The sequence below is a fragment of the Nelumbo nucifera genome, chromosome 1 (genome assembly GCF_055504915.1).
Source record: "Nelumbo nucifera cultivar China Antique chromosome 1, China Antique-T2T, whole genome shotgun sequence".
In the NCBI taxonomy this organism is placed as follows: Eukaryota; Viridiplantae; Streptophyta; class Magnoliopsida; order Proteales; family Nelumbonaceae; genus Nelumbo; species Nelumbo nucifera.
In genome coordinates, this window is record NC_142649.1 from 49,649,676 (window position 1) to 49,676,598 (window position 26,923).

Consider the following 26,923-nt stretch of genomic DNA (forward strand, 5'->3'; position numbering starts at 1 on the left):
TGTGCAATACACATAATTTGTCAACGAAAAGTGAAATAACGGAAACCGATAATTATTATAAGGAAGGAATTCTATGTCGTTTAAAATAACCAATCTTTATTTTAATAATTTAGTAATTTGGATTAATTATATTAATATTTTTTGTATTTTATACTTAATACATTTATTATGCATATATACTTTTAAAATAATTGGTTTTCTTAATTTTTTTTTATTTTTTGGGTCATTTTAAACATAATAAGATGGTTGCGTATTAAATCTGAATATGATCCAAAGCTGAGATAATAATCATATGCAAATATGGATCTAAAGATTTCATAATCAAATGTGGATGTGGATACAATTGAATTTAATCTAAACTCAAGTTGTTTACGGTCTCATTGTTTGTATTATGTGTGGGGTTGGTGTAGATCTAAGTTAAACCAAGCTCAAAAGAAAATAGTTGCTTAAGCTCAAAAATCTGTAGCTCTACATAGGTTCGGGTTAAGTTATAAATGATCATCCCTAAGTAGGAGTCTTATGACATTTATAATTAGGTCATTATTAATTTTTATTTGGAATGCAAGTGGTTTATTTTATTACTTTTAATAAATTATTATTATTATTAATTATTATTATTATTATTATTATTATTATTATTATTATCATTATTGTTGTTTTTGTTGTTGTTGTTGTTGTTATAATGTATTTTAATTTTAATGTATGACTTACTAATTTTTATTAATTTCTTAAATTTTAATAGTTTCTAGATAAAATTTGCTAAAATTTAATGTTTTTATTAATTTTAGTTATTAGGTTTCAAATTGTAGTTTCAGACAATTAACCAATTAAGAAGATTTGAATATGAATAGGGATGGCAATGTTCCCCATCCTAATGGGTACTCAACATTGGGTCAAGGATGAAAATTTCCTTGGCAAGGACAACAATTGATAGCGATACCTAACGGAGGATGGGGGCGAAGACGGGGGAGTGGATTCCTCACCTTGCCCTAACCGTAGGTGAGCTTGTCCTTATCCCAAGCCTAGACAAATATTATTATGCTTAGGGTATGGCCAAGGTTGGGTTACACAACCTATAAAATTGTTAATATACTATTAAAATCTAGCATGAGATCTTTTATGTTTTTGATTCATTATGCTATGGGATAACTCATCCCTCATAACTCCTTTGGGTTCAATATTAACAATTTTTATTTAAAAATAATTAAAAACCCAAAAATAATGCATGCATGGGTTGTGCTTAGTTTTGGTTTAGTCTAATTACTAATCTCACATTGCTCTTAGGAGGTTGTGTCAGGCTGAGGATCAACCAAAGCCCAACTTGAAGTCTTAAAACTTAAGCTTGAGCTTAGATTAATTTAATTATAAAAAAGTTAATTTATAGATTAATTTAATTATAACATTTAATCATTAATAAAGTAAAATAAATAAAATAGAACACAGATAGATAATATGAAAAACAATTATTTATTATTATTTAGTAAGTAATAATTATTTATTCAAAATAATAAATTATTTTTTAACAAATTAGTAAAATAAAAACTACTAAAATTATTAATATAATTATCAATTTCGATTCTTTCCATTTTCCATAATAAATCCCGTGAATGGCATATGGGTTCCGTTAGTTTTTTTGGTAAAATATGGCGAAGAAAACTAACAAAAGAACCCGCCAAATCTTCAAGGTTTTCAGGGTCTAGCCCGTGAAATCGTAGAGCTCCACTTTAACGAGGGCTACATCGTTGGGCTGACCGCAACAAAAGAAGCAGGACAAGCCCTCCAAGTCCCTTGCAACTTTTCCTGCTCCTGTTCCTTGTCATCAAAAAAAAAATGCTGGAATTCTGGGTTTACATTCAGTTTGCCTAAGAGTTTAATCCATCTGGGTTTTCTCCGTGTATGCTGATTCACAAAACCAAGCTCGTTGAGGCCCTCTTCAGACCTTCTCATGCTCTCTTGCCTTCTTCCATGCTTTCCTCTCATTCTCTTTCATCTCCAGCTGGAGGAACTAACTCAGACACTGTAAAAAGCACTATATATCAAATATCCCATTTAATTAACCAACCTAACTGGGAACGCAACAAGTACTTGAAGTCACTGGTTTCTCATTTAACTCCTGATGTTGCGTCCAAGGTTATAGAGCTTCAGGGTGACGATGTTGAACGCGGAGTCCGGTTTTTCAAGTGGGTCTGCAAGCAATCCACTTACTGTTATCATTTGGAGAGCAGGATTACTCTGTTGAATTTATTGGTGTCTTCTAATTTATTTGCTATTGCACAGAAGGCCATTATTGCGACGATTAAGGATTGTTGTAGTGGTGAAGAGGAGATTGTGAAGTTAATGGACGCACTGGATGATATCCGTAAGTTGGGGTTTAGACTCGGTTACCCTTGTTACAGTACTCTTTTGATGTCTTTAGCTAAGCTGAGTATGGGTCTCAAAGCATTCTCAATTTACTCGAGGATGTTGGTTGATGGGTTTGTTCCTGATCTTATCATCTATAAGAACGTGATAAATGCTCTTTGCAAGAATGGTCTTATGAGAGCTGCTGAAATGTTCTTTTCCAGGGTTTTAAGACTTGGGTTCGACTTGGATACTCATGTTTATACTTCACTGGTATTGGGCTATTGTAGGTTGACTGATCTCAGTGAGGCATTCCGGGTGTTTGAGTTAATGTCTGATGAAGAAGGTTGTAGACCCAATTCTGTTACATACTCCGTATTGATACACGGTCTGTGTGAAGCAGGTAGGCTAGCAGAGGCCTTCCAGATGCAGCAAGAAATGATCAAGAAAGGCTGTGAACCGAGTACCCACACATACACTGTCCTTATCAAGGCATTGTGTGATTCTCGCTCAACTGATAAGGCTTTGAGCTTGCTTAATGAAATGGTAGGGAAGGGATGTAAACCAAATGTTCACACTTATACCATATTGATAGATAAGTTATGTAGGGAAGGCAGACTTGAGGTGGCCGATAACATGTTTAAAAAGATGCTTGATGATGGCCTTTTTCCGACTGTAATAACCTTCAATGCATTAATTAATGGTTATTGCAAAGAAGGGTTTGTCGTTTCTGCTTTTGAGCTTCTCAGTATGATGGAGAAAAGAAATTGTAGGCCTAATATGCGGACTTACAATGAACTCATTGAAGGATTGTGCAGAGTTAATATGTCCTATAAAGCAACCTTGCTATTAAGAAGGATAATCAATAATGGGTTATGGCCCAATTTAATTACCTATAACATTTTGGTTGATGGATTTTGTAAAGAAGGTAATTTCGACATGGCATTCAATGTATTTAATTCAATGAGCTCAATTGGCCTTGAAGCTGACAGTTTTACTTTCACTACCCTTATCAATGGGTTCTGCAAACATGGGAAACTGGAGAAAGCAAATGGGCTTCTGTGTGAAATGCTGAAGAAGGGGATTTCTCCTGATGAAGTCACATATACTGCTTTAATAGATGCATACTGTAAGATTAGTGACATTGGAAGTGCATTTGCCATTTTTGAGAGGATGACTGAGCATGGATGCCCACCAACTTATCACACATTCAATTCATTTATTGATGCTCTGGGCAAAGAAAATAAGCAGCTCGAGGAACATGCAATGTTTGGTAAGATGCTAAAGTATGGCATAGTTCCTACTGTAGTCACTTACACAATTGTAGTTGATGGGCTTTGTCGAGCAGGAAATATTACCTCTTCCCTCAATGTATTGGAAACGATGAAGCAAGCCGGTTGTCCTCCAAATGTCTACACTTATACTGTTTTGATTTCTGGTCTCTGCCAAAATGGAAGAGTGGAGGAAGCTGAAAATCTTCTCCTTAGTATGTCTAGTTTGGGAGTTGATCCAAACCATGTGACATATACTGTCTTAGTCAAAGCACATGTTAAGGCTGGGAAATTGGACCGTGCCTTTGACATTGTAAGTATCATGTTTAAAGATGGTTGTAGGCCCAGCTGTCGTATCTATCATGCACTCTTGAAGGGGTTGCTTTTGTCAAGCAATCGTATTAGAGAAGAAGTAATTCCTACCAATGATTTGGGTAGTAGAGCATTACCGTTGGAGGAGAATGGTGGCCAATGTTTCTCTGATGATGTTTTTAGGGAAGTAGACATAGATCATGCTTTCAAGCTTAGAGATAGGCTTGAGAAGTGTTGTGGGATTACCTCAGATATGTATAATCTGTTAATAATGGGTCTGTGCAAGGAAGGAAGAATTTTGGAAGCAGATAGTTTAATCCAAGACATGGTAAAACGAGGCCTATTTCCCAACAAGGCCGTTTGTTCATCTCTTATTGAACATTACTGCAGGTACCACAGATTTGACCATTGCCTTGAGTTCCTAAATCTAATGCTTGACAATGGTTCCATTCCATCTGTCTCATCATACTATTCTCTGATTCATGGACTTCGTAATGAAGGTAAGGTCCAAGAAGTACAAAAACTGGTCTCTGACCTCTTAAAATATAATGGTGTTGAAGTTGAAACTGGCCTCTCACCATACATAGAGTTCCTGCTCGAGAAGGATGAGCCCAATGATCTTGAGATTTTAAGAAAAATTGAACTAGTGCACAATAATGAAAGGCCAATTATCTAGTTCCTACTCTTTTGCCTGGTTTCAATAATCTTGGATGTTACAGGATACTTTTGGCTTTATCCTGTGAAGATGAATTGTTTAGAAAGTATGCAGCAAAGCACTTGGTGTCAATGCCAAGCAACCATGAAGCTTCCAAATTTTTGTAAGTTTTCTTTTTTCCTTCTTTTTTGTTTATTGGAACACAAATTAGGCATATCATCCTTACAGAACTTAATTCCTTCTACATACCATTACATGTTGCTCAATGACTCCAGTTTATTGTACTGGTAGACCACCTTTTGAATGGATAGTGTCCAAAAATGAAACATAGGCTCCATTTCTTTTCTATGGTAGGAGTGTAAAATTTTTTCAATCTGAAACAGGTATTTTTTACTGAACAAATATAGAAGCAAATGCATCCTTAGGGAGAAGTTTGTAAACTGGAAACTAAGAAGTTTTCAATTACTTTGCACTGTTTATTTTTCAAAAAGTAGTCATCTGATTGAGCAATCTGGATCAATGACTTGGTGGGGCATACATGATTAGGGAGATAAGGTTCTTTAAGGTTGATGGAAATGATGTCTATTTTACATATATACTTATTTTATCTTCTTAGGATTTTGATTTCTGATCACGAATTTGTTTCTTCAGTGTTCTTAATTAACTGTTAGAAGTTCCTTTTCTTTTGGCTGAACAATCATATTGAGATAACCTGACTTGTTGCCTTTGAAGTATCAAAATGGGTCATGAACTGTGATTTGTGTCTTCACAAGCTCAAGAAATGCTCATTTTATACTGTTTTTGGACTACAAGACATTCAAGAAGTACTCCGCTGCTTGACCATATTTGGTAAGTTACATGTGTTAATGGAAGATTAATTTCATTGGGATTAGGTGATTCTTTTTTCTTTTCTGCTCTTCTGAATTGTAATAATTAATTTATTTTTCTTAGTGATACTATATAACATCTACAAATTTTTTCTTTTGGGTAAAGGACCATTGCTTGGTGTAATGGTAATCTTGGGTTGAGTAGTTGACAAGCATGGGAATGCAGGTTCAAGTCAGAGTAGCCACTTTGTACAAATATTCCAAAGATTAGATCCTCATCCAGTCTGCCCCTCCCAAGACCCTAGATAGCTGGGACCAACATTGGGTAATGACCTTGTCTATAAAAAGGGGTAATGGCCTTTTTTTGTATTATTATTGCAACAAGCAATGGTAAAATCTCAGTATGACAAGCATGGAAATACAGGTTTGAGTCTGAGAATAGTCGTTTCTTGCAAGAAAATGCCAAAGATAGATCCTTATCCAGTCCATCCCTTCCAAATCCCTAGATATCCAGGACCTACAATGATAGGTTAGCTCATTTGTCCAATGGCTTGTTGGACATAGCAGACTGATTAGTTAATTTAGAACGTTCACGAACAGGAAGATGGAAGATTTACAAAACAAAGGCAGCCAAAAACATGAAGACTGGAGAAATTTGGGGGATGACCAAAAAGTTTTCGGAAGGGAGAAGTGTTGCCGAGAACAGAGGAAGGAAGATAGTTGATCAAATACACAACTATACTGGCTGCTTCTACCCAAAACAAAGTTGGAGTATGGGATTCCTGTAGTAATGTCCGCACAACACTGAGGATATGTCCATTCTTCCATTCAGCTACACCATTCTATTGTGGTGTGTTTGGGGAGCTGTGCTCACATTGCACTTGAAGCGAGTTTGCACCATAGTATGAAATAATTTAAATGTGCCAAAGACTTTTGATTTGTGCTGTAGAAAATAAATCCAAGTGTATCTGGTACAATCATTTATAAACAATACAAAGTATATGTATCCCAATCATGAAATAATAGAAGCAGACCAAATATTACCATGTATTATCTCAAAAGGTTTAGTGGCATGCTTAAAAGTGTGAAGAAATGGTAAAACATGACTTTTACTTAAACAACAAGCAATGCAAGAAATATCAAAAGTATGAACAGGAGGAATTTTATTCTTAATTAAACCAGAGTCAAACAAAAACTTCAATTTTTGAGAATATGGATGACCCAATCGTTTATGCCATAAATCCTAAACATTATTTCTATAACTCAACAGAGAATCAGACATAGAAGAACTAAGAAAAGCCGAGGATGCTTCTGATTGAGACTTATCGAACTCCGACGCAAACAGATGGCCCAACCTACACCCCTTCCCTTTCACCTTCCCAGTGTACCGGTCCTGTATCAAGCAATCATCATGAGAAAAGGTGAGAACATTTCCTTCATTAACAAGTTGACGAACATAAATCAGATTAGTAGTAAAGCTGGGTACTAAGAAGGTTTTGGAGAGAGGGAAGAATCTAGTGGGTGACAGTTTAAGGGACATCATTACTACCAATAATGTCTAACTTTTCACCATTGGCAGTAATAATATGTTTATGGTGAGTTTCAGTGGATGGGTTTGGATGATTGAGGTAGGCTCCTGCCATATGATTGGTGGAACCTAAATCTATAATCCAAGCATGTGAAGGGGAAGAACAATATGCAGAGAACTTACCAGACAAGCCAATAGCAGAGAAAGTAGAGGAAATTACAGAGGATATCAATTTCTGAACCTTTTCTTCATCCATTGCACTAGTTGAATCACTTTTCACTGAAGAATCACCCTTGGTGGACACAGTGTCAGTTTCCTGTCCATCTGTTACCTGATAGGCCCAGGGTTGAGTCTTTTTCTGAGAACCCTTAGCTGGTCAGATTAGACAATCTGGAACGATGTGACCATATTGCTTGCAATAGGTGCACACATTCTTCTTCTTACAGTGAGATGCAATGTGTCCAAAACCCTTACACTCATAGCACTGGGTTTTGGAGAAGTCCTTGGAGGTTGACTTCTTACCTCCATGAGCAACAAAAGCTATTTCAGCCCCAACTTCAGTCATCTTTCCATCAAATTCAGCTATAGTGAGAAGCCTAGTCTCTTCCCTCAGTAGTTCCCCTAAAATAGAATCCAAGTCTGGAAGTGTTCCCCTACTCAGAATGTTGGACCTGATTATCTCATTTTCAGGTCTAAGCCTCGTCAAGAACTGAGTTACCTTCCTCTTTTCAACGTGTTTCTGGAGATATTTCACACATTCTGTTAGGTCCGAGGGTTCAATATGGACAATTTCATATTCAGCCCACAAATCAAGAAAACCTGAATAATATACTTTTTTTTATAGGAAACAGTAACTTTCATTAGATAAAACCATAAGAAACAACTTTCACCTTCCAAAGTAAAAGGTGACCCCTGAATAACAAAAATCTTACAACACTGCGCAAAACAAAAACTCCCGATTCACCCCTTGTTTTGCTAGGTTGTTAGCTAAAGTATTTGCTGACCTCCTAGACCAATACACTTTTGCACCCAGCTCCCTTGTGAGGCTCAATAATTCCCTTACCTGTTGTCTAAGGGACCACGTTCCCAAACTATTTGATTGCAGCCAACCTACTACTAATTTTGAATCCCCCTCCACTTCCAACTGTTGAAAACCCAATTGCTTGGCCCATCTGAGCCCCTGGAGGAGCGCCAAAACTTCAGCTCTAAGTGAGTCCCCCACACCTATTGGACCAGAATACAAAGCTAGGATTTTTCCTTCCGCATCTCTAAACACACCCCCTATTCCAAAAGGTCTGGGGTTCCCAATAGAGCTGCCATCAAAGTTCAGTTTGACATGACACTGCAAAGGAGGGGACCAAACTACTTGTATGGTAGGTGATGAAGTAGAAGATCTTGCTAAAATACTCCAGCCTCTAATCAAATCATCTGTAGAGACATCCTTGAACAAGTCAAGAGTTTTCAGCCAATGGCCTTGATGGTGATCCCTTCAATAACTTCAGGAGCTGATTTTTCTTTCCCTTGGAAAATCCTATTGTTTCTCTCTTCCCATACTGCCGACAAGATAGCTGCCCTTGTTGTTTTCCACATCACCCTTCCTTTCTTCTTTGGTTGTCGGAAAAAGCTAGGGTTAAATAAATTTGCTACACTTGTGGGAGGATTCCACCTACAATCAAAGAGAGAGGAGAACCAACCCCAAATAAGAGCACTAAAAGGACAAGAATTTAATAGGTGATTCACTGTCTCACCATTCCTCAAGCAAAGGCTACAAACATGAGGTGACAAGCACCAATTTGGTCTCTTTCTTTGAAGGACTTCCAAGGTATTGATTTTTTGGACAACCACTTCCCAACAAAAAGCCTTTACTTTTGGGGGGATCGGAGTGCTCCAAACTTCTTTAACAAGAAAAGAGGAAATTGGGTTAGAAGGAAGGACCATAGCATTGAAAAACGAAGAACAAGAAAAACTACCTGTAGAAGTTTCTGCCCAAACTCTATTGTCCGAAGAGGAGTGGTCTAGAAAAACTGAACTTAGAAGAGAAAAAATATCATTTGCTGAATCCACTTTTGAGTCCCTTAAACCTCTCCTTAGTCCTAGATCCCAAAAATCCCCAAAAGTACGAAAAGAAGAGATAAATTGAGATTTTTTCAAAGAAAGGGAATAAAGGTTTGGGAATCTATCCTTAAGAGGAGATTCCCCAATCCACAAGTCCTCCCAAAAAGAAATCTTATTACCCACGCAAGAATCATACCTGATGAAAGGAGAGAAGATAGGCAAGATACCAACAATATCTTTCCACGGGGAAAAACGCGAAGCCCTTGGGTCGAGTCCAGTGTCCCATTCATTTGCTGCCATTCCATGAATACTTCTTATCACCTTATGTCATAGACTCTCTTGCTCCTTAGGAAACCTCCATAACCATTTGCCTAACAAAACTGCATTTCTTATTCTAATATTTCCAATCCCTAAACCCCCTTTGTCTTTCTTTCTAGACACTACTTCCCATTTGACCCTTTGATCCTTTTTGGTATCTCCAGGCTCCCACAAAAAATCTCTCATTATTTTTTTCAATCTGGTTTGCAATCTTAATAGGTAATTTGAAGGTAGACAAAAAATACACTGGCAAATTTTCTAGTGTTGACTTAATTAAAGTGATTCTACCCTCCAAAGAGATGTAGTTCCTTTTCCAATCCACTAGCCTTTTTAGAATCTTTCCATGATTGGGTACCAAAAGCTAACAGACCTCGGATTTCCTCCCAAAGGTAAGCCTAAATACTTAAGGGGCCATTCACTTACCTCACAACCTAGAGATCTAGCCAACGATGCCACCTGACCTTCTTGCCTATTAATTCCAGCTACACAACTTTTATTCCTATTTACTCTCAAGTTGGAGACCTTTTCAAAATTCTCTACCAAGACCTTTAAATTTTCTAACTCCTCCGGATCTCCTTCACAAAAGAGAATCAAGTCATCGGCAAATTGAAGGTGGGTTACAACTATTTCCTCCCTCCCTACTCTCCACCCTCTAATCAAATTTCTAGCATTTGTTCTAGTAATCTGGACACTCAACACATCAACTATCAGGGTGAAAAGGAAAGGAGAAAGAGGGTCCCCTTGTCTTAATCCTCTCTTTGCCGGGAAGAAATCCTTGGCTACCCCATTTACTAGAATGGAGTAGTGACATGAAGAGATACAGCCCTTAACCCACATGCACCACCTTTCTCCAAATCCTCTGATGCTCAATACTTCCAGTAAAAAGTCCCAGTCCACCAAATCATAGGCCTTCTCCAAATCCAGTTTGCAAATCAGGCCCTTTTCACCTTATCTTTTTCTGTAATCCACACATTCATTGGCAATAAGGATCTGATCAATAATTTGTCTTCTTGACACAAACGCCCCTTGGTTCGGAGAAATCAAGGATGGTAGTACCTTTTTGATTCTTTCTGCCAAGACCTTTGATATTACCTTATACATACTCCCAATTAGGCTTATGGGCCTAAAATCCTTTGGGTGGTTTGCATTTATCTTTTTAGGAATCAAAGCTATGAAAGTAGCATTGGTACCCGAGTTTATCTTACCTCTCTCAAAGAATTCCAAGAAGACCTCCATTAAATCACCACCTATAATATCCCAGCAATCTTGGTAAAAGGCCATCGTGAAACCATCTGGGCCTGGGGCTTTAGATCTTTCCATTGAAAAAATAGTGTCTTTTACTTCTTGGACTTCAAAATTCTTTTCTAGTTGATCCATCAAAACCCTATTCCCAGGTAGTCAATCAAGGTCAGGGATTTCTTCTCTCTCTCTCTCTTCTTGGGCTGTCATAAATGGATTTGAAATGCTCTACAAAGGCTCTTGATATCTCCTCTTCTCTTGTAATCACTTCCCCATTCCATTCCAGCCTCCCCACAAAATTCTTCCTCTTCCTTCCATTTGCTAAGGTGTGAAAAAATTTGGTATTCCTGTCTCCCTCCTTCAGCCACTTACACCTAGATTTTTGTCTCCAACTTATCTCCTCTTTCCTTATGATTTCTTGCAATTCTTGTTTCAGCTTCCAATGCTCTTCCCTCTCTCCTACTGTCATTCTCCTCTCTGCCTCACCTCCATCAATTTCTTGAATCCTATTGGCAATCCACTCTTTTCTTTCTTCCACTCTTCCGAATTCCTCCTTGTTCCAAGCTTTGATTCTAGCTTTTAGGGCCTGCAGCTTTTTATAAAACTTGTACCCTTTCCACCTGAATTCCACTTGATCTTCTTCCCATCACAGTTAAACCTTTTTTATAAAATCAGGATGTAGCAACCACATGTTCTCAAACCGGAAGGGACATGGCCCTCCTCCTATGTTTTCTTGGGATAGTCTAACTGGACAATGGTCTGAGGTAGGTCTAGGGAGAGCCCTCATTGCTAGTCCCCTCCATGTAAATTCAAATTCTGAAGAGAATAAGAATCTATCTAATTTACAACACAAGGGTTCTTCTTGGAATTGGACCAAGTTTGCTTTCTCATGCTAGAGGTCACCCTATGATTTGAATTGGTAGTTTCATTTAGGAATCTTATGACATTGAAATCACCCCCCAGACACCACGATCCATTCCACAGACCCCTTATTGTCTGCAAGCTCATCCCAAAAACCATCTCTCTCCCTATACGAGTTAGGTCCATAGACATTGGTTAAGGCCCACTCAAAACCATCCTCTTTCCTTCTCAACTTGATTGTTACTGTAAAATTGCCAACTAGTTCTTCAATACACTCCATCTCTTCATTCTTCCATATTGTAATGATGCCTCCTGATGCTCCCCATGATTGTGTAAACGCCCAACTTAACCCTCTAGCTGACCAAACACTCCTCACCCATCTTCTATCCACCTCTGTTAGTTTCGACTCTTGAATTAAGAAAATGGTCGGTTTCTCTTTCCTAAGGACTTCCCTAATTACACTTCTTTTTCTTGAGCTCCCCAAACCCCTCACGTTCCAACTGATTATCTTCATGGAACATTAAGTAAAAAGCCCACACAACTCAGCTTAAATTAACCCAGCTTTCTCTCCTTCCTTCCTGTACCTCCTCTTTCATAATTCACACCACACCTAAGTCTTTCGACTTCACTCATCATTTTTCTTCTTCTTTTAGAAATCTCTCCCTCCCCCTTGTTTGAAGCTTTTAATTGAGTTACTTCTTGTCCTTTTTTCTTATTTTTGCTAAGTATTTTATTTGCCTTTTTAGTTCCAACACCACTCTTATTAATCTCCCTCTCCTTTTCCTTAGAAGTAGTCCCAATCAGTCCAGTCCCCTCTTCTGATCCCAACTTGGAGTGAATTTCCACCTCTATCAATTGCTCGAAAAGGATCACTATTAATTCCCATATTCTCTCCCCTTCCTCCTTAGACCCTTCTACATCCTCACCAACCCCTATCTCCTCTGTTACTCCCACCGAGCCACTAGGATGAATAATATTCCTGTATCCTTCTATCTCCTTGGCTGTAGGCAAATATCTATGATTCTATTTGGTACTGTTTAGATACACTGAACTGTTAATAAACTTTCTCTAGATACGAATACATCTCATAGGCTGTTTTCACTTCTCATAGGTACAGAAATATGATAATCAATAAAACTCATAATCCATGAAACAAGTTTGCCGTTATCCAGCTTCCATTGTTGTAAGGCCTTGACCTCGGTCTCAGTTGGTTTAGTGACAGTCCCATTCAGGTATCCTTCCAAACCTTTCCCTTCAACATAAAAACCAAAATGGAACTTCCACATCCCATAATTCTGTCCATTCATCTTCACAGGAATAATATCCCCTTTGTTTGAAGCCATAACAGCAAGAAAATAGCAAAAAACGGGGTTCGGCAGTAGTCTAAAAGAACTAGACCGAAGTAAAAACTGATCAAAACAAGTGATATAAACAGTAATCAAATCCAAGAGAGTCAAAAACTGAGGAAAGAAACCCCTTACTATCACCAGAGATTGTCCAAGATCCAGCAATAGAAGAAAACTGGATTACACAGTCCAAAAAAGGAAATTCTGGACGCAGCCACCCAGAAGAGAAGTACAGATCTCTCTCAAAACTTCACAGATCTCAATGAAAATTTCAGAGTATGCTGAGAAGGGCTAGGCGACAACTCCTTTCAAATCTTACTGCAAACGGATGTCAAACGAGAGAGATCCAATGAAATCTCTCTTGCTAGATGCGCAGAGTGCAGAAAAATGGTTCCTGGAAAGATCAAGACAGTCCAGAACCAATCAGCTGTGATACAAGTTCTCAACGGATCAAGAAAACAAAGTGGATCAGAGAGAAATTGATTAATGAGCAACCTGCTCTGATACCATGTGAACCGAACTGAGAAGAAGAGAGAGAACAGAATTAGGGGTGTCAAGAATAGTCGACCCCCACCCCAAAGAGCCTCTTTTATATTAAAGATATAAAAGATTTGTACAGTTACAAGAATGCTCTTATAGGGCTGAAAGATAAAAAGAACAAATAGAATAATAAGAATACTATACTGTACAACAAAGGCTATACTAGTAATGTACATCAAGATATATCTTCACAACAAGACCTTTATAACAGCTTCCTAATGAGGAATTTGAGGGTTTTACATGAATTGGCTCAAAACACTCGCAACAAATGTGACAAGTCTAGTGTTGGCAAGATAATTTAGCTTTCCAACCTTAATTTGGGAATGGTTCTTTTTTCTATTTGGGTGTAGGTGGAACTTGCCTACAAGCTTGGCTAGTTTGTTTGATGCTTGAACTTTCAGATGGCCAAGGAAAAGAGGAAGAATAGAGTGGAGATGTAATAGGGCTGCTATATTATGGACAGTATAGGAAGAAAGGAATGCAAGAATTTTCAATTGGAAAGAAAGAAGCATGGAAATGATCTCGGAGTGTATCATGCCAAGAGTGATTGATTGGGTAAAATGACCTTATTTATATGACTTATTTATATAATGATTTGAGAAGGAAATGACAGGGGGGAGTAGTTGCATCATCAAGGAAAAGTAAAATTTTAATGGGAGTAGTTTTGGTAATCCAGGCCCCTTGGTTGTGGGAGGGGTTTTTAGGGATAAGGACTGTAATATATTAGCCTCTATTCTTGGGTCCTGTTTGTTTAGGGGATTATACAAGATCCAAACTTCTTCCTGTCTTGTATGGAGTAGAAAAGGTAAAAGAAATGAATTTACAGGGTAATTATTGAAGGGGATTCTCAAGTGGTGGTTGGTTCACGTGGTTGGCTCAAAGATGAGAAGAAAGTGGTATGGACTCAAACTCAGAAGTTATAAAGAAGATTAAATGATTAACTAGGGAAATGATGATAAGAACTCATCGAGTACCAAGGGCTGCAAATGATTTGCTTGATTTATTGGCCAAGCAAGGGGCAATAGGGAGCAGTTGTATTGGGCTCACTTGTGAGTAGTTGTATTATGGAGAGGTAAATTATTCTACCTCTCTTTGAGTTGCTGTTTCGTACATGTTCTTCTGTTTATATTAATGAAATCTTGTTATTTATTAAAAAAATGATTTCCAACCATTGTCCTATACCTTCTTGGGTCCTCAAACAAACTATTTTTTATCACCATCCAACCTAGTATTAGGATCCATAGGTGTTTCCACAAGGCTTGCTCCTGACCCAGATTCTTCAAGTAGGTCAAGTAGATACTTTCTTTGAGACATCAATGCCATGTTTTGACCGCTTCACTTCAATATCCAAGAAATATTTCACCTGCTCAAGATACTTAGTTTCAAATATCATTGTAGAAAATTCTTAAGCTCACCCATGCCATGAATATCAGTTCTTGTAGTTACAATGTCATCAACATAGACCATTAACACAATCTTCCCTCTTGTTGAAGGCGATTCAAGATTAGTGACAGGATGCTTGCAGCAAAGGAAAACAACCTTATGGCAATACAGAAATGATTTTAAAGAAATTCAAATGACTAACCTGAGACATTGAAGTGAGAGCTAATTGGGTGTAAAGGACTGCTAATAGTTTTGCAGATGAATTAGCTAGCAAGGGGTGGGAAGAACTCAAATGTTTTAGCTAAGTTGTAATCAAAGAGAAAGAGTAAGAGAAAGAGGAGAGAGTAAAAGCTCTCTCAGAAAGCTCTTGTATATGTGTACTTCTTCATGCGCATATTTTAAAAAACTTAAACTGTTATTTCTGTTGTTTATAAAAAAAAAAAAAAAAAAAAAAAAAAAAAAAAAAGCCTAAGGAGACTACTTCAGCCCATATATTGCCTTAACCTGCAAACCTGTGTAGGGAAGATCACTACTTTGAAGTATCTAAGCTTGACTTGGTTCATATTCTGCCTTTGGAACTGACAAGAATTAAGCAACATCCATGTTTTTCTGATGTTGTTGTCGTACATTCAAGTTTGTGGTAAGGATCTGATGTACATTCAATTTATTGTGTATGTTTTGTAGAGATACTCTTGTCAACTTGTTGAAGTAGGAAGTGATCTTGGTACAACTGATATACTCTACTCACAATATTTTGTCCAGAATATAATCTTTGGACATGTACCCATGTCTTTTATAGCATTTAAGAACATAGGATTGATGTGAATCTTAAGATCTATTCTATTCCATAGACATGTCATAGTCTGAGCATTTTCTTGGACTCTGTCCTGTAAAAGTTTACCAACAACACTTAAAAATAAAACTTCCTGGCCTGATTATCACTGCAGACCATTAATCATCCTTGAGGCTAACAACCAGAAGTTTAATCACCAATGCTACTGTGCTACACCACTAAATGATCTTGGGATTCAACCAGATAGCAAACACATGTTACTGCATCATACACACCGAACAGCCATTCATCACAGCATCATGAACAAACCACAGGATTCAGACTTGAGCACCGTATCTACTGTTCACCATTGTGTTTCTATGATATTATCAATTTGAGGGTGTATACCTTCACACAAACCACAATGTGGTTACCACACAATCTGTTATATTTCCTGAACTTCTCAGATCTGATTTCTTGTGAATACAAAGATTTCAGATCTGAAGGTACAGGTTTATGGAAGAGAATGAAAGGGGAAGAGATCAGATTGCTGACTGTTGCTCTGATACCTTGTTATTTTGGTTCAGAGTATAAAGCAGAAGAGGGAATAGAAGGAACAGTCATAGGTGTAAGACCTGTTTGGTGGTGTCTAATTTCTTGACACTACCTGGCAGGCAGCAGATATTTATATCCTTCTAAAACACTAAAAGAAATTAAATTTCTGTTCCTTCTCATAACAGTTATGAAACAGGGCAGACAAGAGTACCCTCATTTAGACAATGCCCACCCACCCCCCTCCAAAAAAAAAATAAAAGAAAAGAAAAGAAAAACTATCTTTGCTAGGTCTATTAAAGCATCATATTACATAAACACTGTCCTGGCTAGCTCCCCCAATGTCAGGCAGCAAAAGAACTAGTTTCTAATTGAAAACTTCTAGCATTTTGAGCAATACAGCAGCATACAATCTGCTGCTTGGTTATGAGACTAGGAATTCATGTGGAATTTACTTTCTAAAGAAGTCCTTTTTTGATGATAAAGACTTTTTTACAAAAAAGGAAATTACACTGAAAAGGTGATAAAATATTACCAGCAACACAATACACAAATTAGCCCAACTAGCAAAACACCAAGTACACAACAATACCCTCAATGTTTAATCCTTACAACTAAAATCCTCTTCCATACATCTATGCATTTGCACCAATCACCTGCTAATCTAATTGGCCCCTTGACTTTAAACACCCTGAAAAATGCAAAACCTACACCACCTGCCATGGCCTATACCCATGCACCATGCAGTTTAAATGCCCCTTGTCATTTATTGCATCTTGCATGTCTTCCTTGATCGGGTTCTATTTCTTGATAGTCTTCTTTCAATCATTGTTCTCCAGTATCCACCCGTATTTGGATTTAAATTTAATTTCTTGTTGTAGTAACAACCTGTGATAGTATAGTACAAAGGGAGTAATGGCTTGAACATCCACTGAGGGGGAATTGTCTCTGTACTTTTACGTCCCAAATGTTATTGGTAGGTCTCTCTACTTGTGTTGGTTAAAAACACAAAATGTTAATTGGAAAAAAAGATTTCATACATTTTTTATGGACCTCTCCACGAACATCTATATTTTGTCTTGGGCCTAAACATATACTCCTTTGGTGTTCTTTCGAAGTAAACAATGGCTTTAATAGCGTTCACCTTTTATAAAACTCCTCGTTTGATGCCATTGCTTTATTCTTGGGCCCAGCAGGAGTAGGAGACTCCATAAGAGCAAAGTTCCAGGTAGTGTTACAATGGACTGGTTTTGGGTTGGACCCCATCCAATCCGAAGGTGTTATTGACGAAACGGACGGTCCAAATAGTTTCATGGACTCGGACAGTCCAAATTTAAGTGGTCCATATATAATGCACACCGAATTTGGACAAAACCTCTGAATCAAAAGGTTCGGTTCCCTTTCGTTCGAACTTTGAAGTTCTTCAAAAAAATTGTTCGAAGACCTAGCGCTCCATGCCTCCACCGTTCCCTCTGGCGATTGAACGAAGAACTGAAGAAGGTTTCTCTCCAGCGGTATTCCTCGAATTCAATGGTACTTCCATGACATTCTCCTCTCGCCAGTGATTTATACTTGGCTATTTTCTCTCATCTCTCCCTCTCTCTCTCTCTAGCGAATAGTGACGGTGGTCTTCGTTCCATCATTCTAGTGTTATCCGACGACCAGCGGCACTCCCCAGTCTCTCCTGTGATTATCTATCTCACCTCTCTCTCTATATATATATATATCCAGCGGTAGACTCCTTGCTCATTCAGGTATTTCCTCTCTCCTCTGTCATTCCAAACACTCTAGTTTTTGTTTTATTTTTGGTTTTAGTTTCAGCTTTAGTTCCTAAACTGTTTAAAGCTTGAACAGGTTTCAATGGAACCAAATCTAGTTTTTGAATGCTCTGTTTTCTATAGGTAGATCCTGTAAAATCTGGGAGGATTCGAGTTGATGGACTTATTGCTTCAGTTTCATATGTAATCCAATCCTCACAGAAGACCGAATCATTTTCAATAAAGGTATGTATTGTTTAAGATATGTATCTTTTGCACAATAGCTGCCCCGTTATGCTTTGTGTTTTATTTGTTTATTCTTCTTTTCAAATTTAGTTTAGACATTGTTCTAATCCTGACATAAAATAATTGCATAATATTTTCTTGTTAAGTTGCAAATACTTGCATCAATTTTGTGTTGGAGATATTTGGAAAGTTGCAAAAATATGAAAGTGTAAGAGAGTCCAGCCAGATGACTTAGAGAATTTGATGGGGGCAGATGATGTTTGTGATATTTTCTAGTGGTTCTTGTTGAATGTGGTGATGCACATTTGTGTTTTGGTTTGCTAGGAAATTCTGTTTGTTTTCCTTTGTTTTTGGATTGGACTAGACCTAGTCCATTTATAATGGTTTATATTGGACTGGGTTGCGTTGAACCAATATATCAATGGACCAGGTTTGGGTTGGAGACAATCTGAATTAAAGACAAATTGAACAAGTTGGACAGTCCAATAGGACAGTGGATTGGATTGGACCAGTCCAATCCGGTCCAGGTTGAACATGTTGAACAGTCCAATAAGTCAATGGATTGGATTGGACTAGTCCAATCTGGTCCAGGTTGAACAGTCCAATCCAGTCCAAGTTGAACAGTCCAATAAGACATTAGATTGGATTGGAGCAGTCCAATCCAGTCCAGGTTGAACAGTCCAATAAAACAGTGGTCCAATCCAGTCCAAGTTGGACAGTCCAATAAGACAGTGGATTGGACCAGTCCAATCCGGTCCAGGTTGAACAGTCCAATAAGACAGTGAATTGGACCAGTCCAATCCAGTCCAGGTTGGACAGTCCAATAAGACAGTGGATGAACATGTTAAACAGTCCAATAAGACAGTGGATTGGACCAGTCCAATCCAGTCCAGGTTGAACAATCCAATAAGATAGTGGATTTCCTCTTCCTGTAACCATCCCCGAGCTTTTTTTTTCTTTTAAAGATAAAAAAATGAAAATATTAGCAACTAGTTGTCCATATAGGGAGTTGGCTGATGTATTTGCCAATAATTGGTACCAAGGTTCAAAATTTTGTCACGTATCGGCCCGTATCGACCAATATGTATCGTATCGGAGCCTTCCCGATATGCCCCCACAGGGGGTGTTTCGGGTTGGCAAGTGGTTCAGGGGGTAGACCGGCCCCTCTGAACCAGATTCGAAAAAAAAAAAAACAATACCGACACAGGACGATACGCCCTACCGGCGTATTGCCCTGTATCGATATTTTGAACCTTATTTGGTACTAGCTGACTAGGTGTGGGTTTTGGCATTTTAATCATAACTATTTTGGGTAATGATTTCCACTAGTGTACATGAATGAGAATTCAAATATTCCGAGTGTAAATTCTGGTTAATTTTGCTTTAAATTTGATTTCTGATTATCTATTTGTCAAAAACAGTTTTTATTTCTTCCTCTTAATTGTAGAGGGTATACACTTTTCATTTCTTTCTCTTCCCTGGCCTCTTATATTTGGTTTTAGTTGTAGAGGATTCCAGGATACAGTATAGATAGTTTTGTTTGCTCTGCCTTACTTGTTCCTACCTGTTCAAAAAATTATTCTTCTGTTATTGAAATCCTAGAGATCTGTACAGAGATTTGTTTTAAGCTCTGAAACTCTCTTCGTGTACTTCTTTTCTTCCTCTCTTCTCTTCTTCTTCTCTTCAATTTTTCATCCTTTTTTCTTTTTAATTCAAGACTGATTGTAGTCTAGATCGACTACTTTACTGATTACAGAAAGTACAAGTCTGATGGAAAATTGACTTCTGATGAATAGCTGCTTGCTTTTGTTAATAGCTTTGCTTATTTAGTGGGGACGGGAAAACTAGATAACTTTACATCAGGTGACTCAGCAAACACTATTAGATGGAGCAAGGGATTTGTAAGAGGTCTGTGGAGATTGTCTTTTATGCTAAATTATATGTGACCACATTAGCTTCTGCACCCATTCTTCAACATGTATTTATGGGGGATCAAATGGGATTGCAGTGGGTGAGATATAGGTTGGGGTTGACAAGGTGGAAATATACGTTGGATCTTCATTTCCATAGAGCTTTTGTATATGCTGTAATTTTTGTACAACAGTGTGAAATTGCTTTTGTTTAGACGTCCATCCCATCCCTTCCCTACAATAGCTTTTTGTTTCTTTATCAATGTATTATTATCATTACTGCTCAAAAGAATCCTACTTTTCCAATCAATTCTTTCACAAAGAACTAATGACAAGATCGAATCTTGCTTTCTCCCACAGAGTTGGAGATCGAACTGGATGTCTGGCGGCTGCAGGGAGGAGGCGGCAAGAAAGATTTTCACAGGGATTGCAGAAATCTTTCTTCAGGGATTTCAGCTCTGAAGAGAATGTGAGTATCCGTCTCTAAAGGCTGCCACCCCCTCCTTTTGTAATCCTAAAAGATCAGCTCCTAATCCAATTAGGAGCTGCTGATCCAAATCATATTTGGATCAGACATCCTTTTCGATGATAAGGATAAACCCTTATCTTATCTGCAGATTAGATCAGCCTTCTCCTAATCTCATTAGGAGGTTTCTAGATCTGAATCATATTCAGATCTAGACTCTCTGAGTGGCTTAACCCTATCCTATCTGCTGATCCATCTCAGAATTCGCCCATATTTAACTTATTAAATAAGTCCAGTTCGAAATGGGCTTTAGGCCCATTAAGCTTATGTGCTCACTTAACCTTCCTAACTGCTGCCCAGTTGGGCTTTCTTGTATGGCGTGGGACCCAAGCATTGATCTACACATCAGCCACATGGGTTCGGCCCAGCCTTTGTTACAAGGCCTGGCCGAATACACTGTTATGGACAGTGCACCCCTTGAAACCCATCAAATGGGCTCTATGGGCCCAACACTTACCCTAAAAGGTCCCTGGGCCAAGCCACCTTGTAACACCCAGGGACTGTGGGCAGATGCAAGATTAGCCCATCAGGTATTATCCTCAATGGTCTTACTCTTAACCTCTCAGCCCATAATGATCAAACACTGCCCGACAAGAGAGGACCTCTCTCTCGACTGCAAGGAACAGTGTTGCACTCTCTACTTATATGGATCCCGGGAATTAAAACCTTTTGCAAACATTTTAGAAACCATAATATATATACTTTTATATCTCATATAAAATATACTTTGCAAAACAAATCTCAACGATTGAAATCGGCTGCCGGTAGTCTTGGTTTCCATCAGTGAGAGTGCATCCCCGATCATTACCTTTGTCCGACAAAGGGGCTGATCCTGTCACTATGATCACCCACTCAGATGAATTCTCAGACTGTCCCAACATACCCAAGTTTTGACCCCCGCTAAGGATCTCACTGATTGGTACATCAAAGACAGCCCAATCCGACACCTAGTGCAGTATCATAATCGAGTCTAGGGGTCGGGTGTAACTTTCCAGTTTTGCCCATTAATCTCCAAGGTCCCGGGCAATACTGGAAATCTGGTCCAGTTCAAAGATTCAATTAATCCTACACTGTATGTGCCTAGGGTCTCACCCTGGCAGCTGAGACAGGCCACCCCAACCGACTTGGTGGCACAACAGTGTCAGCCTTATCAGGATAGGTCTCCCCAGACCGACCCACTGGCTGTGAACATTCTAAACTAACACGAGTCTCATTAAGTGTCCAATTTAAGGGTATTACACAGAAACATACCAAGGGAACATGAATCAAATATGCACTTTTATTCATTTACAATAAACTCATAAAGTACATCATTCTGATTGAAGCTAAGGGCATACAAAACTGTCCAACAGCTCCCACTTGCACTTAGGTCCAATTAGGTACTAGCCGGAGTTCCATGCTTTCCACGTGTTTCTCAAACACTTTCTGTGATAGTGGCTTTGTCAATGGGTCTGCTACATTTTCCGCTGACGCTACCTTCTGAATCAGGACGTCCCCACTACCAACAATCTCCCGCAGTACGTGGTACTTCCTCTCGATGTGCTTCGACTTCGAGTGGGCTCGTGGCTCCTTAGCCTGAGCAATGGCTCCATTGTTATCACACAACAACGGGATGGGTGATGTGCTGGATGGAACTACTCCCAACTCGTGAACAAACTTCTTCATCCACACGGCTTCTTTGGCAGCCTCACTTGCGGCAATGTACTCGGCCTCGGTCGTGGAGTCTGCAGTGGACCCCTGTTTGCTGCTTTTCCAGCAAACAGCACACGATCCTATCGTGAAAACATATCCAGATGTAGACTTTCTATCATCTAGATCCAACTGGAAATCGGCATTTGTATACCCTTGGATCTGTAGTGAGCTACCGTCGAATACTAGACAAAACTCTTTTGTCCTTCAAAGGTACTTAAGTATGTTTTTCACAACTGTCCAATGCTCCTACCCTGGGTTGGCCTGAAATCTGCTTACTACACTCACTGCCTGAGCAATGTCAGGACGAGTGCACAGCATGACATACATGATGCTCCCTACGGCAGAGGCATAGGGAACGTCTTTCATGCCATCAATCTCCTCAGAAGTCTTAGGAGATATCTTCTTGGAGAGAGTGACTCCGTGCCTGAAAGGAACATTTCCTTTCTTGGAGTTCTCCATGCTGTATCTTTTGACTATTTTGTCAATGTAAGCAGATTGGGATAATCCTATTATTCGTTTCGATCTCTCTATAGAGTCGAAGACCCAGTATATAGGAGGCTTCTCCAAGATCTTTCATGGAGAATTGCTGTGATCTGATCAAACTGCCTCTGAATTGGATTGTCCAAGGAGGCAATGATATAGCAGCGGGCAAGGGAGTTTTTCTCCTCCCATTCTTGGTATTCTCTTCTCCGGGCCTCAGAAGCCCTATCTCCCGGACGATCCGGGGTAGGATTCTTGGCTACCTTGTCCAATTTCTTAGAGGTTAAGACCAACATAAGGTTCTTGTACCAGTCGGCATAGTTTGGGCCCTTCAGCTTGTTGTCATCAAGCAGCTTTGCAAATTGTCCGTTTGCCATTTTCTGATAAAAGAGCAAACATCAGTCCACAACCTAATTTGATTCATGTTCATTACATAGATATGGATTTTAATTTACGTTCATTTCCATTTATTCATCTCTGAGATTTCCCTCCTTTCTCAGTGACGGAGACTGCGAGTTGTCTCTGGAAATGTGGGAAATCACATAGGGTGCATGGAGCCAACTGTTTCAGCTGCATAACCCCACCACCTTTCTGTGAATGATCATATCCACTCATCATATAAGCTCTCCCTTTGGCCTCTGTCAGACAAGGTTCAAAGCCGTTTTCAGGTAAACCTTTCTGTCCAGTGAGTGCTTACCCATCATATTCGTGAATGCCAAGGTACCATGAGAGAGTTCCCATTTTCTGGTGAAGCCCCTTCCACATCGGTCTATGACGCCCCTATCATCTTATGAAACATTCAGACAAGCCCAACAACAAATGGATAGCCCATTTTCTGATGCGTTTCCTCATTACTGAAGGACCCATCCTCATGCTAATGATGGAAGGCCTTTAGAGAGTTCATCATATGAATCTCCCTATCACATGCACTCATATTAGCTGGAGGGAACAGTAAATTATTCCCCAGTTTGATCTAGGTCAAACCCAAGTGGCTCCTATTGACTTTCATAAAGTCAGATTTTAGTGGGCCCAAATCGGCTAGGGTCCCGCACGTAACCTCTCCATGAGGTGTGGGGCCCAACACTGAGGAAGGTCATCCAATGACCAAAAGGGACACCATGGCAATGATGTGCATTCAGCCATGGTGTGCGCAAGAGCCACTGTCGATCGAGCATGGGCCAAGTACTTATGGCCCATGTACGTAGCACATCACACATCTATACATCACATGCAAGGATAAATTGATCCAATCAATTAAATATCTTTGAAGCCCATTTTAAATCCATAATATTAACCATTAATATTATCTAGGTATATGGGCCGAATTAGGGTTGATGGGTTCGGCCCATATAGCTTTATCCGCAGAGTGGGCTTTTAGCAGTTTTAACCATTTAAAAATGGGCCTTTACAGGTTGGGCCGAATTAACCATTTAATTAAATATCAAGGCCCATTAGTGGGAAAAATAGGGCTGACTTTCAGCCTAGATCGCACCCTAGATTTGGTCCAAACAATTTGAACCAATCTTGGTTCGAATGGGTCTAGGGTTTGATCTTTAATTAAATCTTTAATTCAAGAAAATAATCCGAAATTAAATACTGATAAAAGAAAAGCAATAATCAGTCTCATAGGTCTGTTCGCACACTCCATCCTGCAAAACAGAGGTTAGATCATTGGTTGCAGTTTCATAAACTGCAAGTCGCAGATTGCAATTCTCCCATCTGCGAAATCTCCTTCTCTGCGAGATCTCCTTTTCTGCGCCGCCATCTTTGATCCAAAATAACATAAATAGAAATCCTAATTTCTATTAATAATTACATCAGATTGAATACCTATACATTCAGTCTAAAAATAAAAAAATAAATAAAAAAAAATTATTTTACAGACCATATGTAACAAAATAATCCATAATCTGCAAAATCGCAGGTTCCCTGCGCAAATCAAGATTTCAATCTCCTCTTGTACGAACAGCCCATAAATCAAGAAAATCATAAAGAACAATTCTAAACAATAATCAGATTTATATAAAAATTAATTTCAGACTATTCGCCCATAATTTTGGGAACAAATTTCCCAAAACCCATATTTGCACAAATTGGGTAGAACGCCTTTTGCCCATTTGCGCAGGTTCAGATCTGAAACAAATTGGTTCAAGATTTGAACCATGGCTCTGATACCACTGAAGGGATGAGGGATCTATCGTATGGACGCCCAAATCTTACGGAATAAGGGGCGAATTTCAAAAATTTTTCTCTCCCTTCAACTGGGAATTGCATTCCCTATTTAGAAAATCATATTTTCAATGATCAATCTTGAACCATAAACTGAACCAGATCTGAACCAAAAGGAGTAGGAGAGGATTATACCTGATACGGAGAAACGATATCTCCCAACGAAGGTGTTCATGCCCAAGGAAGGATCCAAAGACTACTCCCACTGAAGATGGCGCAGTGTAGGATGGAGCAGAATCAGCAGTGTTCTTCTCCAAGAACTCTGTCCTTCGCAAGAAACAACAGGATGGCACGTGAGCACAGCTTCCAATCAATTCTTTCACAAAGAACTGATGACAAGATCGAATCTTGCTTTCTCCCACAGAGTTGGAGATCGAACTGGATGTTTGGCGGCTGCAGGAAGGAGGCGGCAAGTTCAAATGTAGAGATGCTGTCCGGTGCCACAAAAGCTGCTTTTGTTCAAGTTCTTTTCTGAATACCAGCTCTCAGTGTTTTCTTATGGTGACCATAGACACATTGGATAATGCAAAATATTGGTCAGCTCAAAATCTTTGTTGCTGTTTTGTATATAGTTGGCTCGAATTTCTCACACCAGTATTCCATTTTAAGGTTACTTGTAACATGAATGGTACATGAATCTATTCATCTGCTATTAGAACATACAGTTTCCATTGGCCATATGGTTGTTGTTTTGACAGTGAATATTTCATTTGATTCAGGATAGTGAGTTGCTTGTGTATACTGATTGCTTTATTATTTTGGATCAAAGCCTTGGATGTTCACCTGGTTCAATTTTAACCTTGGGTACTCAAGTCCTTCTGGATCTGAATAAAGTTATCTAGTTTTCAGGTGTACATTTTTCATGATTATTGTTGTGGATATTTTCACCAGGTACTCACATGTAAATTTTAAAGTTTCATTTAGTTTGGACTAGATTGGGTCCAATCCAGTCCATTTGCATTTCAATTGGATCGGATTGGATCCAGTTTGTATGAGGTTTGGACCGGATTTGGTCCAGTACATTTTTAAATGGACCAATGATGGACTGGATCGGATTGGACCAAATCCAGTCCAATTGACACCCCCTAATGGTTCGATGGATTAAGGACCTGGACTCAGTAATCTAGACTTACAGAGAGGATATCAAGATATTCAAGTGGTTAACTGCCAATATGATCATGAGGATTCAATGGGATAGGAGATTGCAAATGGGATGGCAGATATGCTAGCTAAACAATGGGTGAATAGGGATCATTTGTATTGGGCTCAATTGTGGCTTTTTTTGTATTTGTGAGGCTGCACCTTGTGCCTCTAGTTGGGATGCTTAGCATGCTTGCATTCTCTTTTTATTAATTTTTTAATAAAATTTCACAGTTATGAGTTATCTATCTAAAAAAAAAGAAACTTGTTTGATGTCCTTGGTGCCTCATTATACCAGTGACTTTTAACACAATTTCTGATTGTGATGTGATGCAGGATATATGAGAATTTCTGTGAACTGTATTGCATTTATTCAATGGTTTTCTGACAAAAGGCAACTCTCCATTCTTTATTTTATCAGGTGATCATTAATTCCTTATAGTTTGTTGTTCTGAATTCTATGGCATTCACTTTTTGTAGAGCTGCGAGTGATTGAAAACTTTTGGGTTTTCAGCTTTGCCTGTGATGCCTTAGATGATTGGTTTACCAACAAATTTAATCAAGGAAGCTATAGTTGAACAAATTCTGTCAGCATCAAAATATCATCGTAGAGGGGTTTGTTTACCCCTCTGTAGCAAGGGCTTCTTTTGCAATTTTCACTTGCAAATTATAACTGATTGTTTTCCTTATATTAATAAAATTTTCATGTTATCCATAAAAAAAGGAAGTTGGTTGGATTTGTAAGGTGAAAAGATCAACTACAAAGATAAATGGTATTACAATAGTTATTGTAGCGTTTTAGTTTCTTCTCTTGTTCATAAGAAGCATAACTTGAAAACTGAGATGCTAGGGAAGTAGGGATTGGCAACATTATGTAACTAAAAAAAATATTTGCTGGACTCGAGATAAGGATGACAAAGACTCCTATTGGATGTTTTTCTTCA

At 38.7% G+C, this 26,923-nt stretch overlaps 1 protein-coding gene across 10 annotated transcripts; it reads left to right on the forward strand.

Annotated features, from left to right (window-relative positions):
- Positions 1–1,672: 1,672 nt before the first annotated feature.
- On the forward strand, positions 1,673–26,923 carry LOC104587513 (Pentatricopeptide repeat (PPR) superfamily protein). 10 transcript variants are annotated; one of them, XM_019196023.2, is made up of 7 exons: positions 1,673–4,741; positions 5,311–5,427; positions 17,196–17,532; positions 17,612–17,753; positions 17,901–18,002; positions 26,316–26,400; positions 26,494–26,923. In XM_019196023.2, the coding sequence occupies exon 1, from the start codon at positions 1,897–1,899 to the stop codon at positions 4,597–4,599; it is 2,703 nt and encodes a 900-aa protein (XP_019051568.2). In that variant the 5' UTR covers positions 1,673–1,896; the 3' UTR covers positions 4,600–4,741; positions 5,311–5,427; positions 17,196–17,532; positions 17,612–17,753; positions 17,901–18,002; positions 26,316–26,400; positions 26,494–26,923. The 10 variants fall into 10 exon arrangements, with proteins under 10 accessions (XP_019051568.2, XP_088752809.1, XP_088752808.1 ...); XM_088896683.1 differs by having other exon boundaries at positions 1,673–5,427; positions 17,193–17,532; XM_088896682.1 differs by having other exon boundaries at positions 1,673–5,427.

Bases quoted from the DNA above. Each gene is read 5' to 3' on its own strand.
- LOC104587513 (XM_088896683.1), top strand. From the start codon at position 1,897: ATGCTGATTCACAAAACCAAGCTCGTTGAGGCCCTCTTCAGACCTTCT.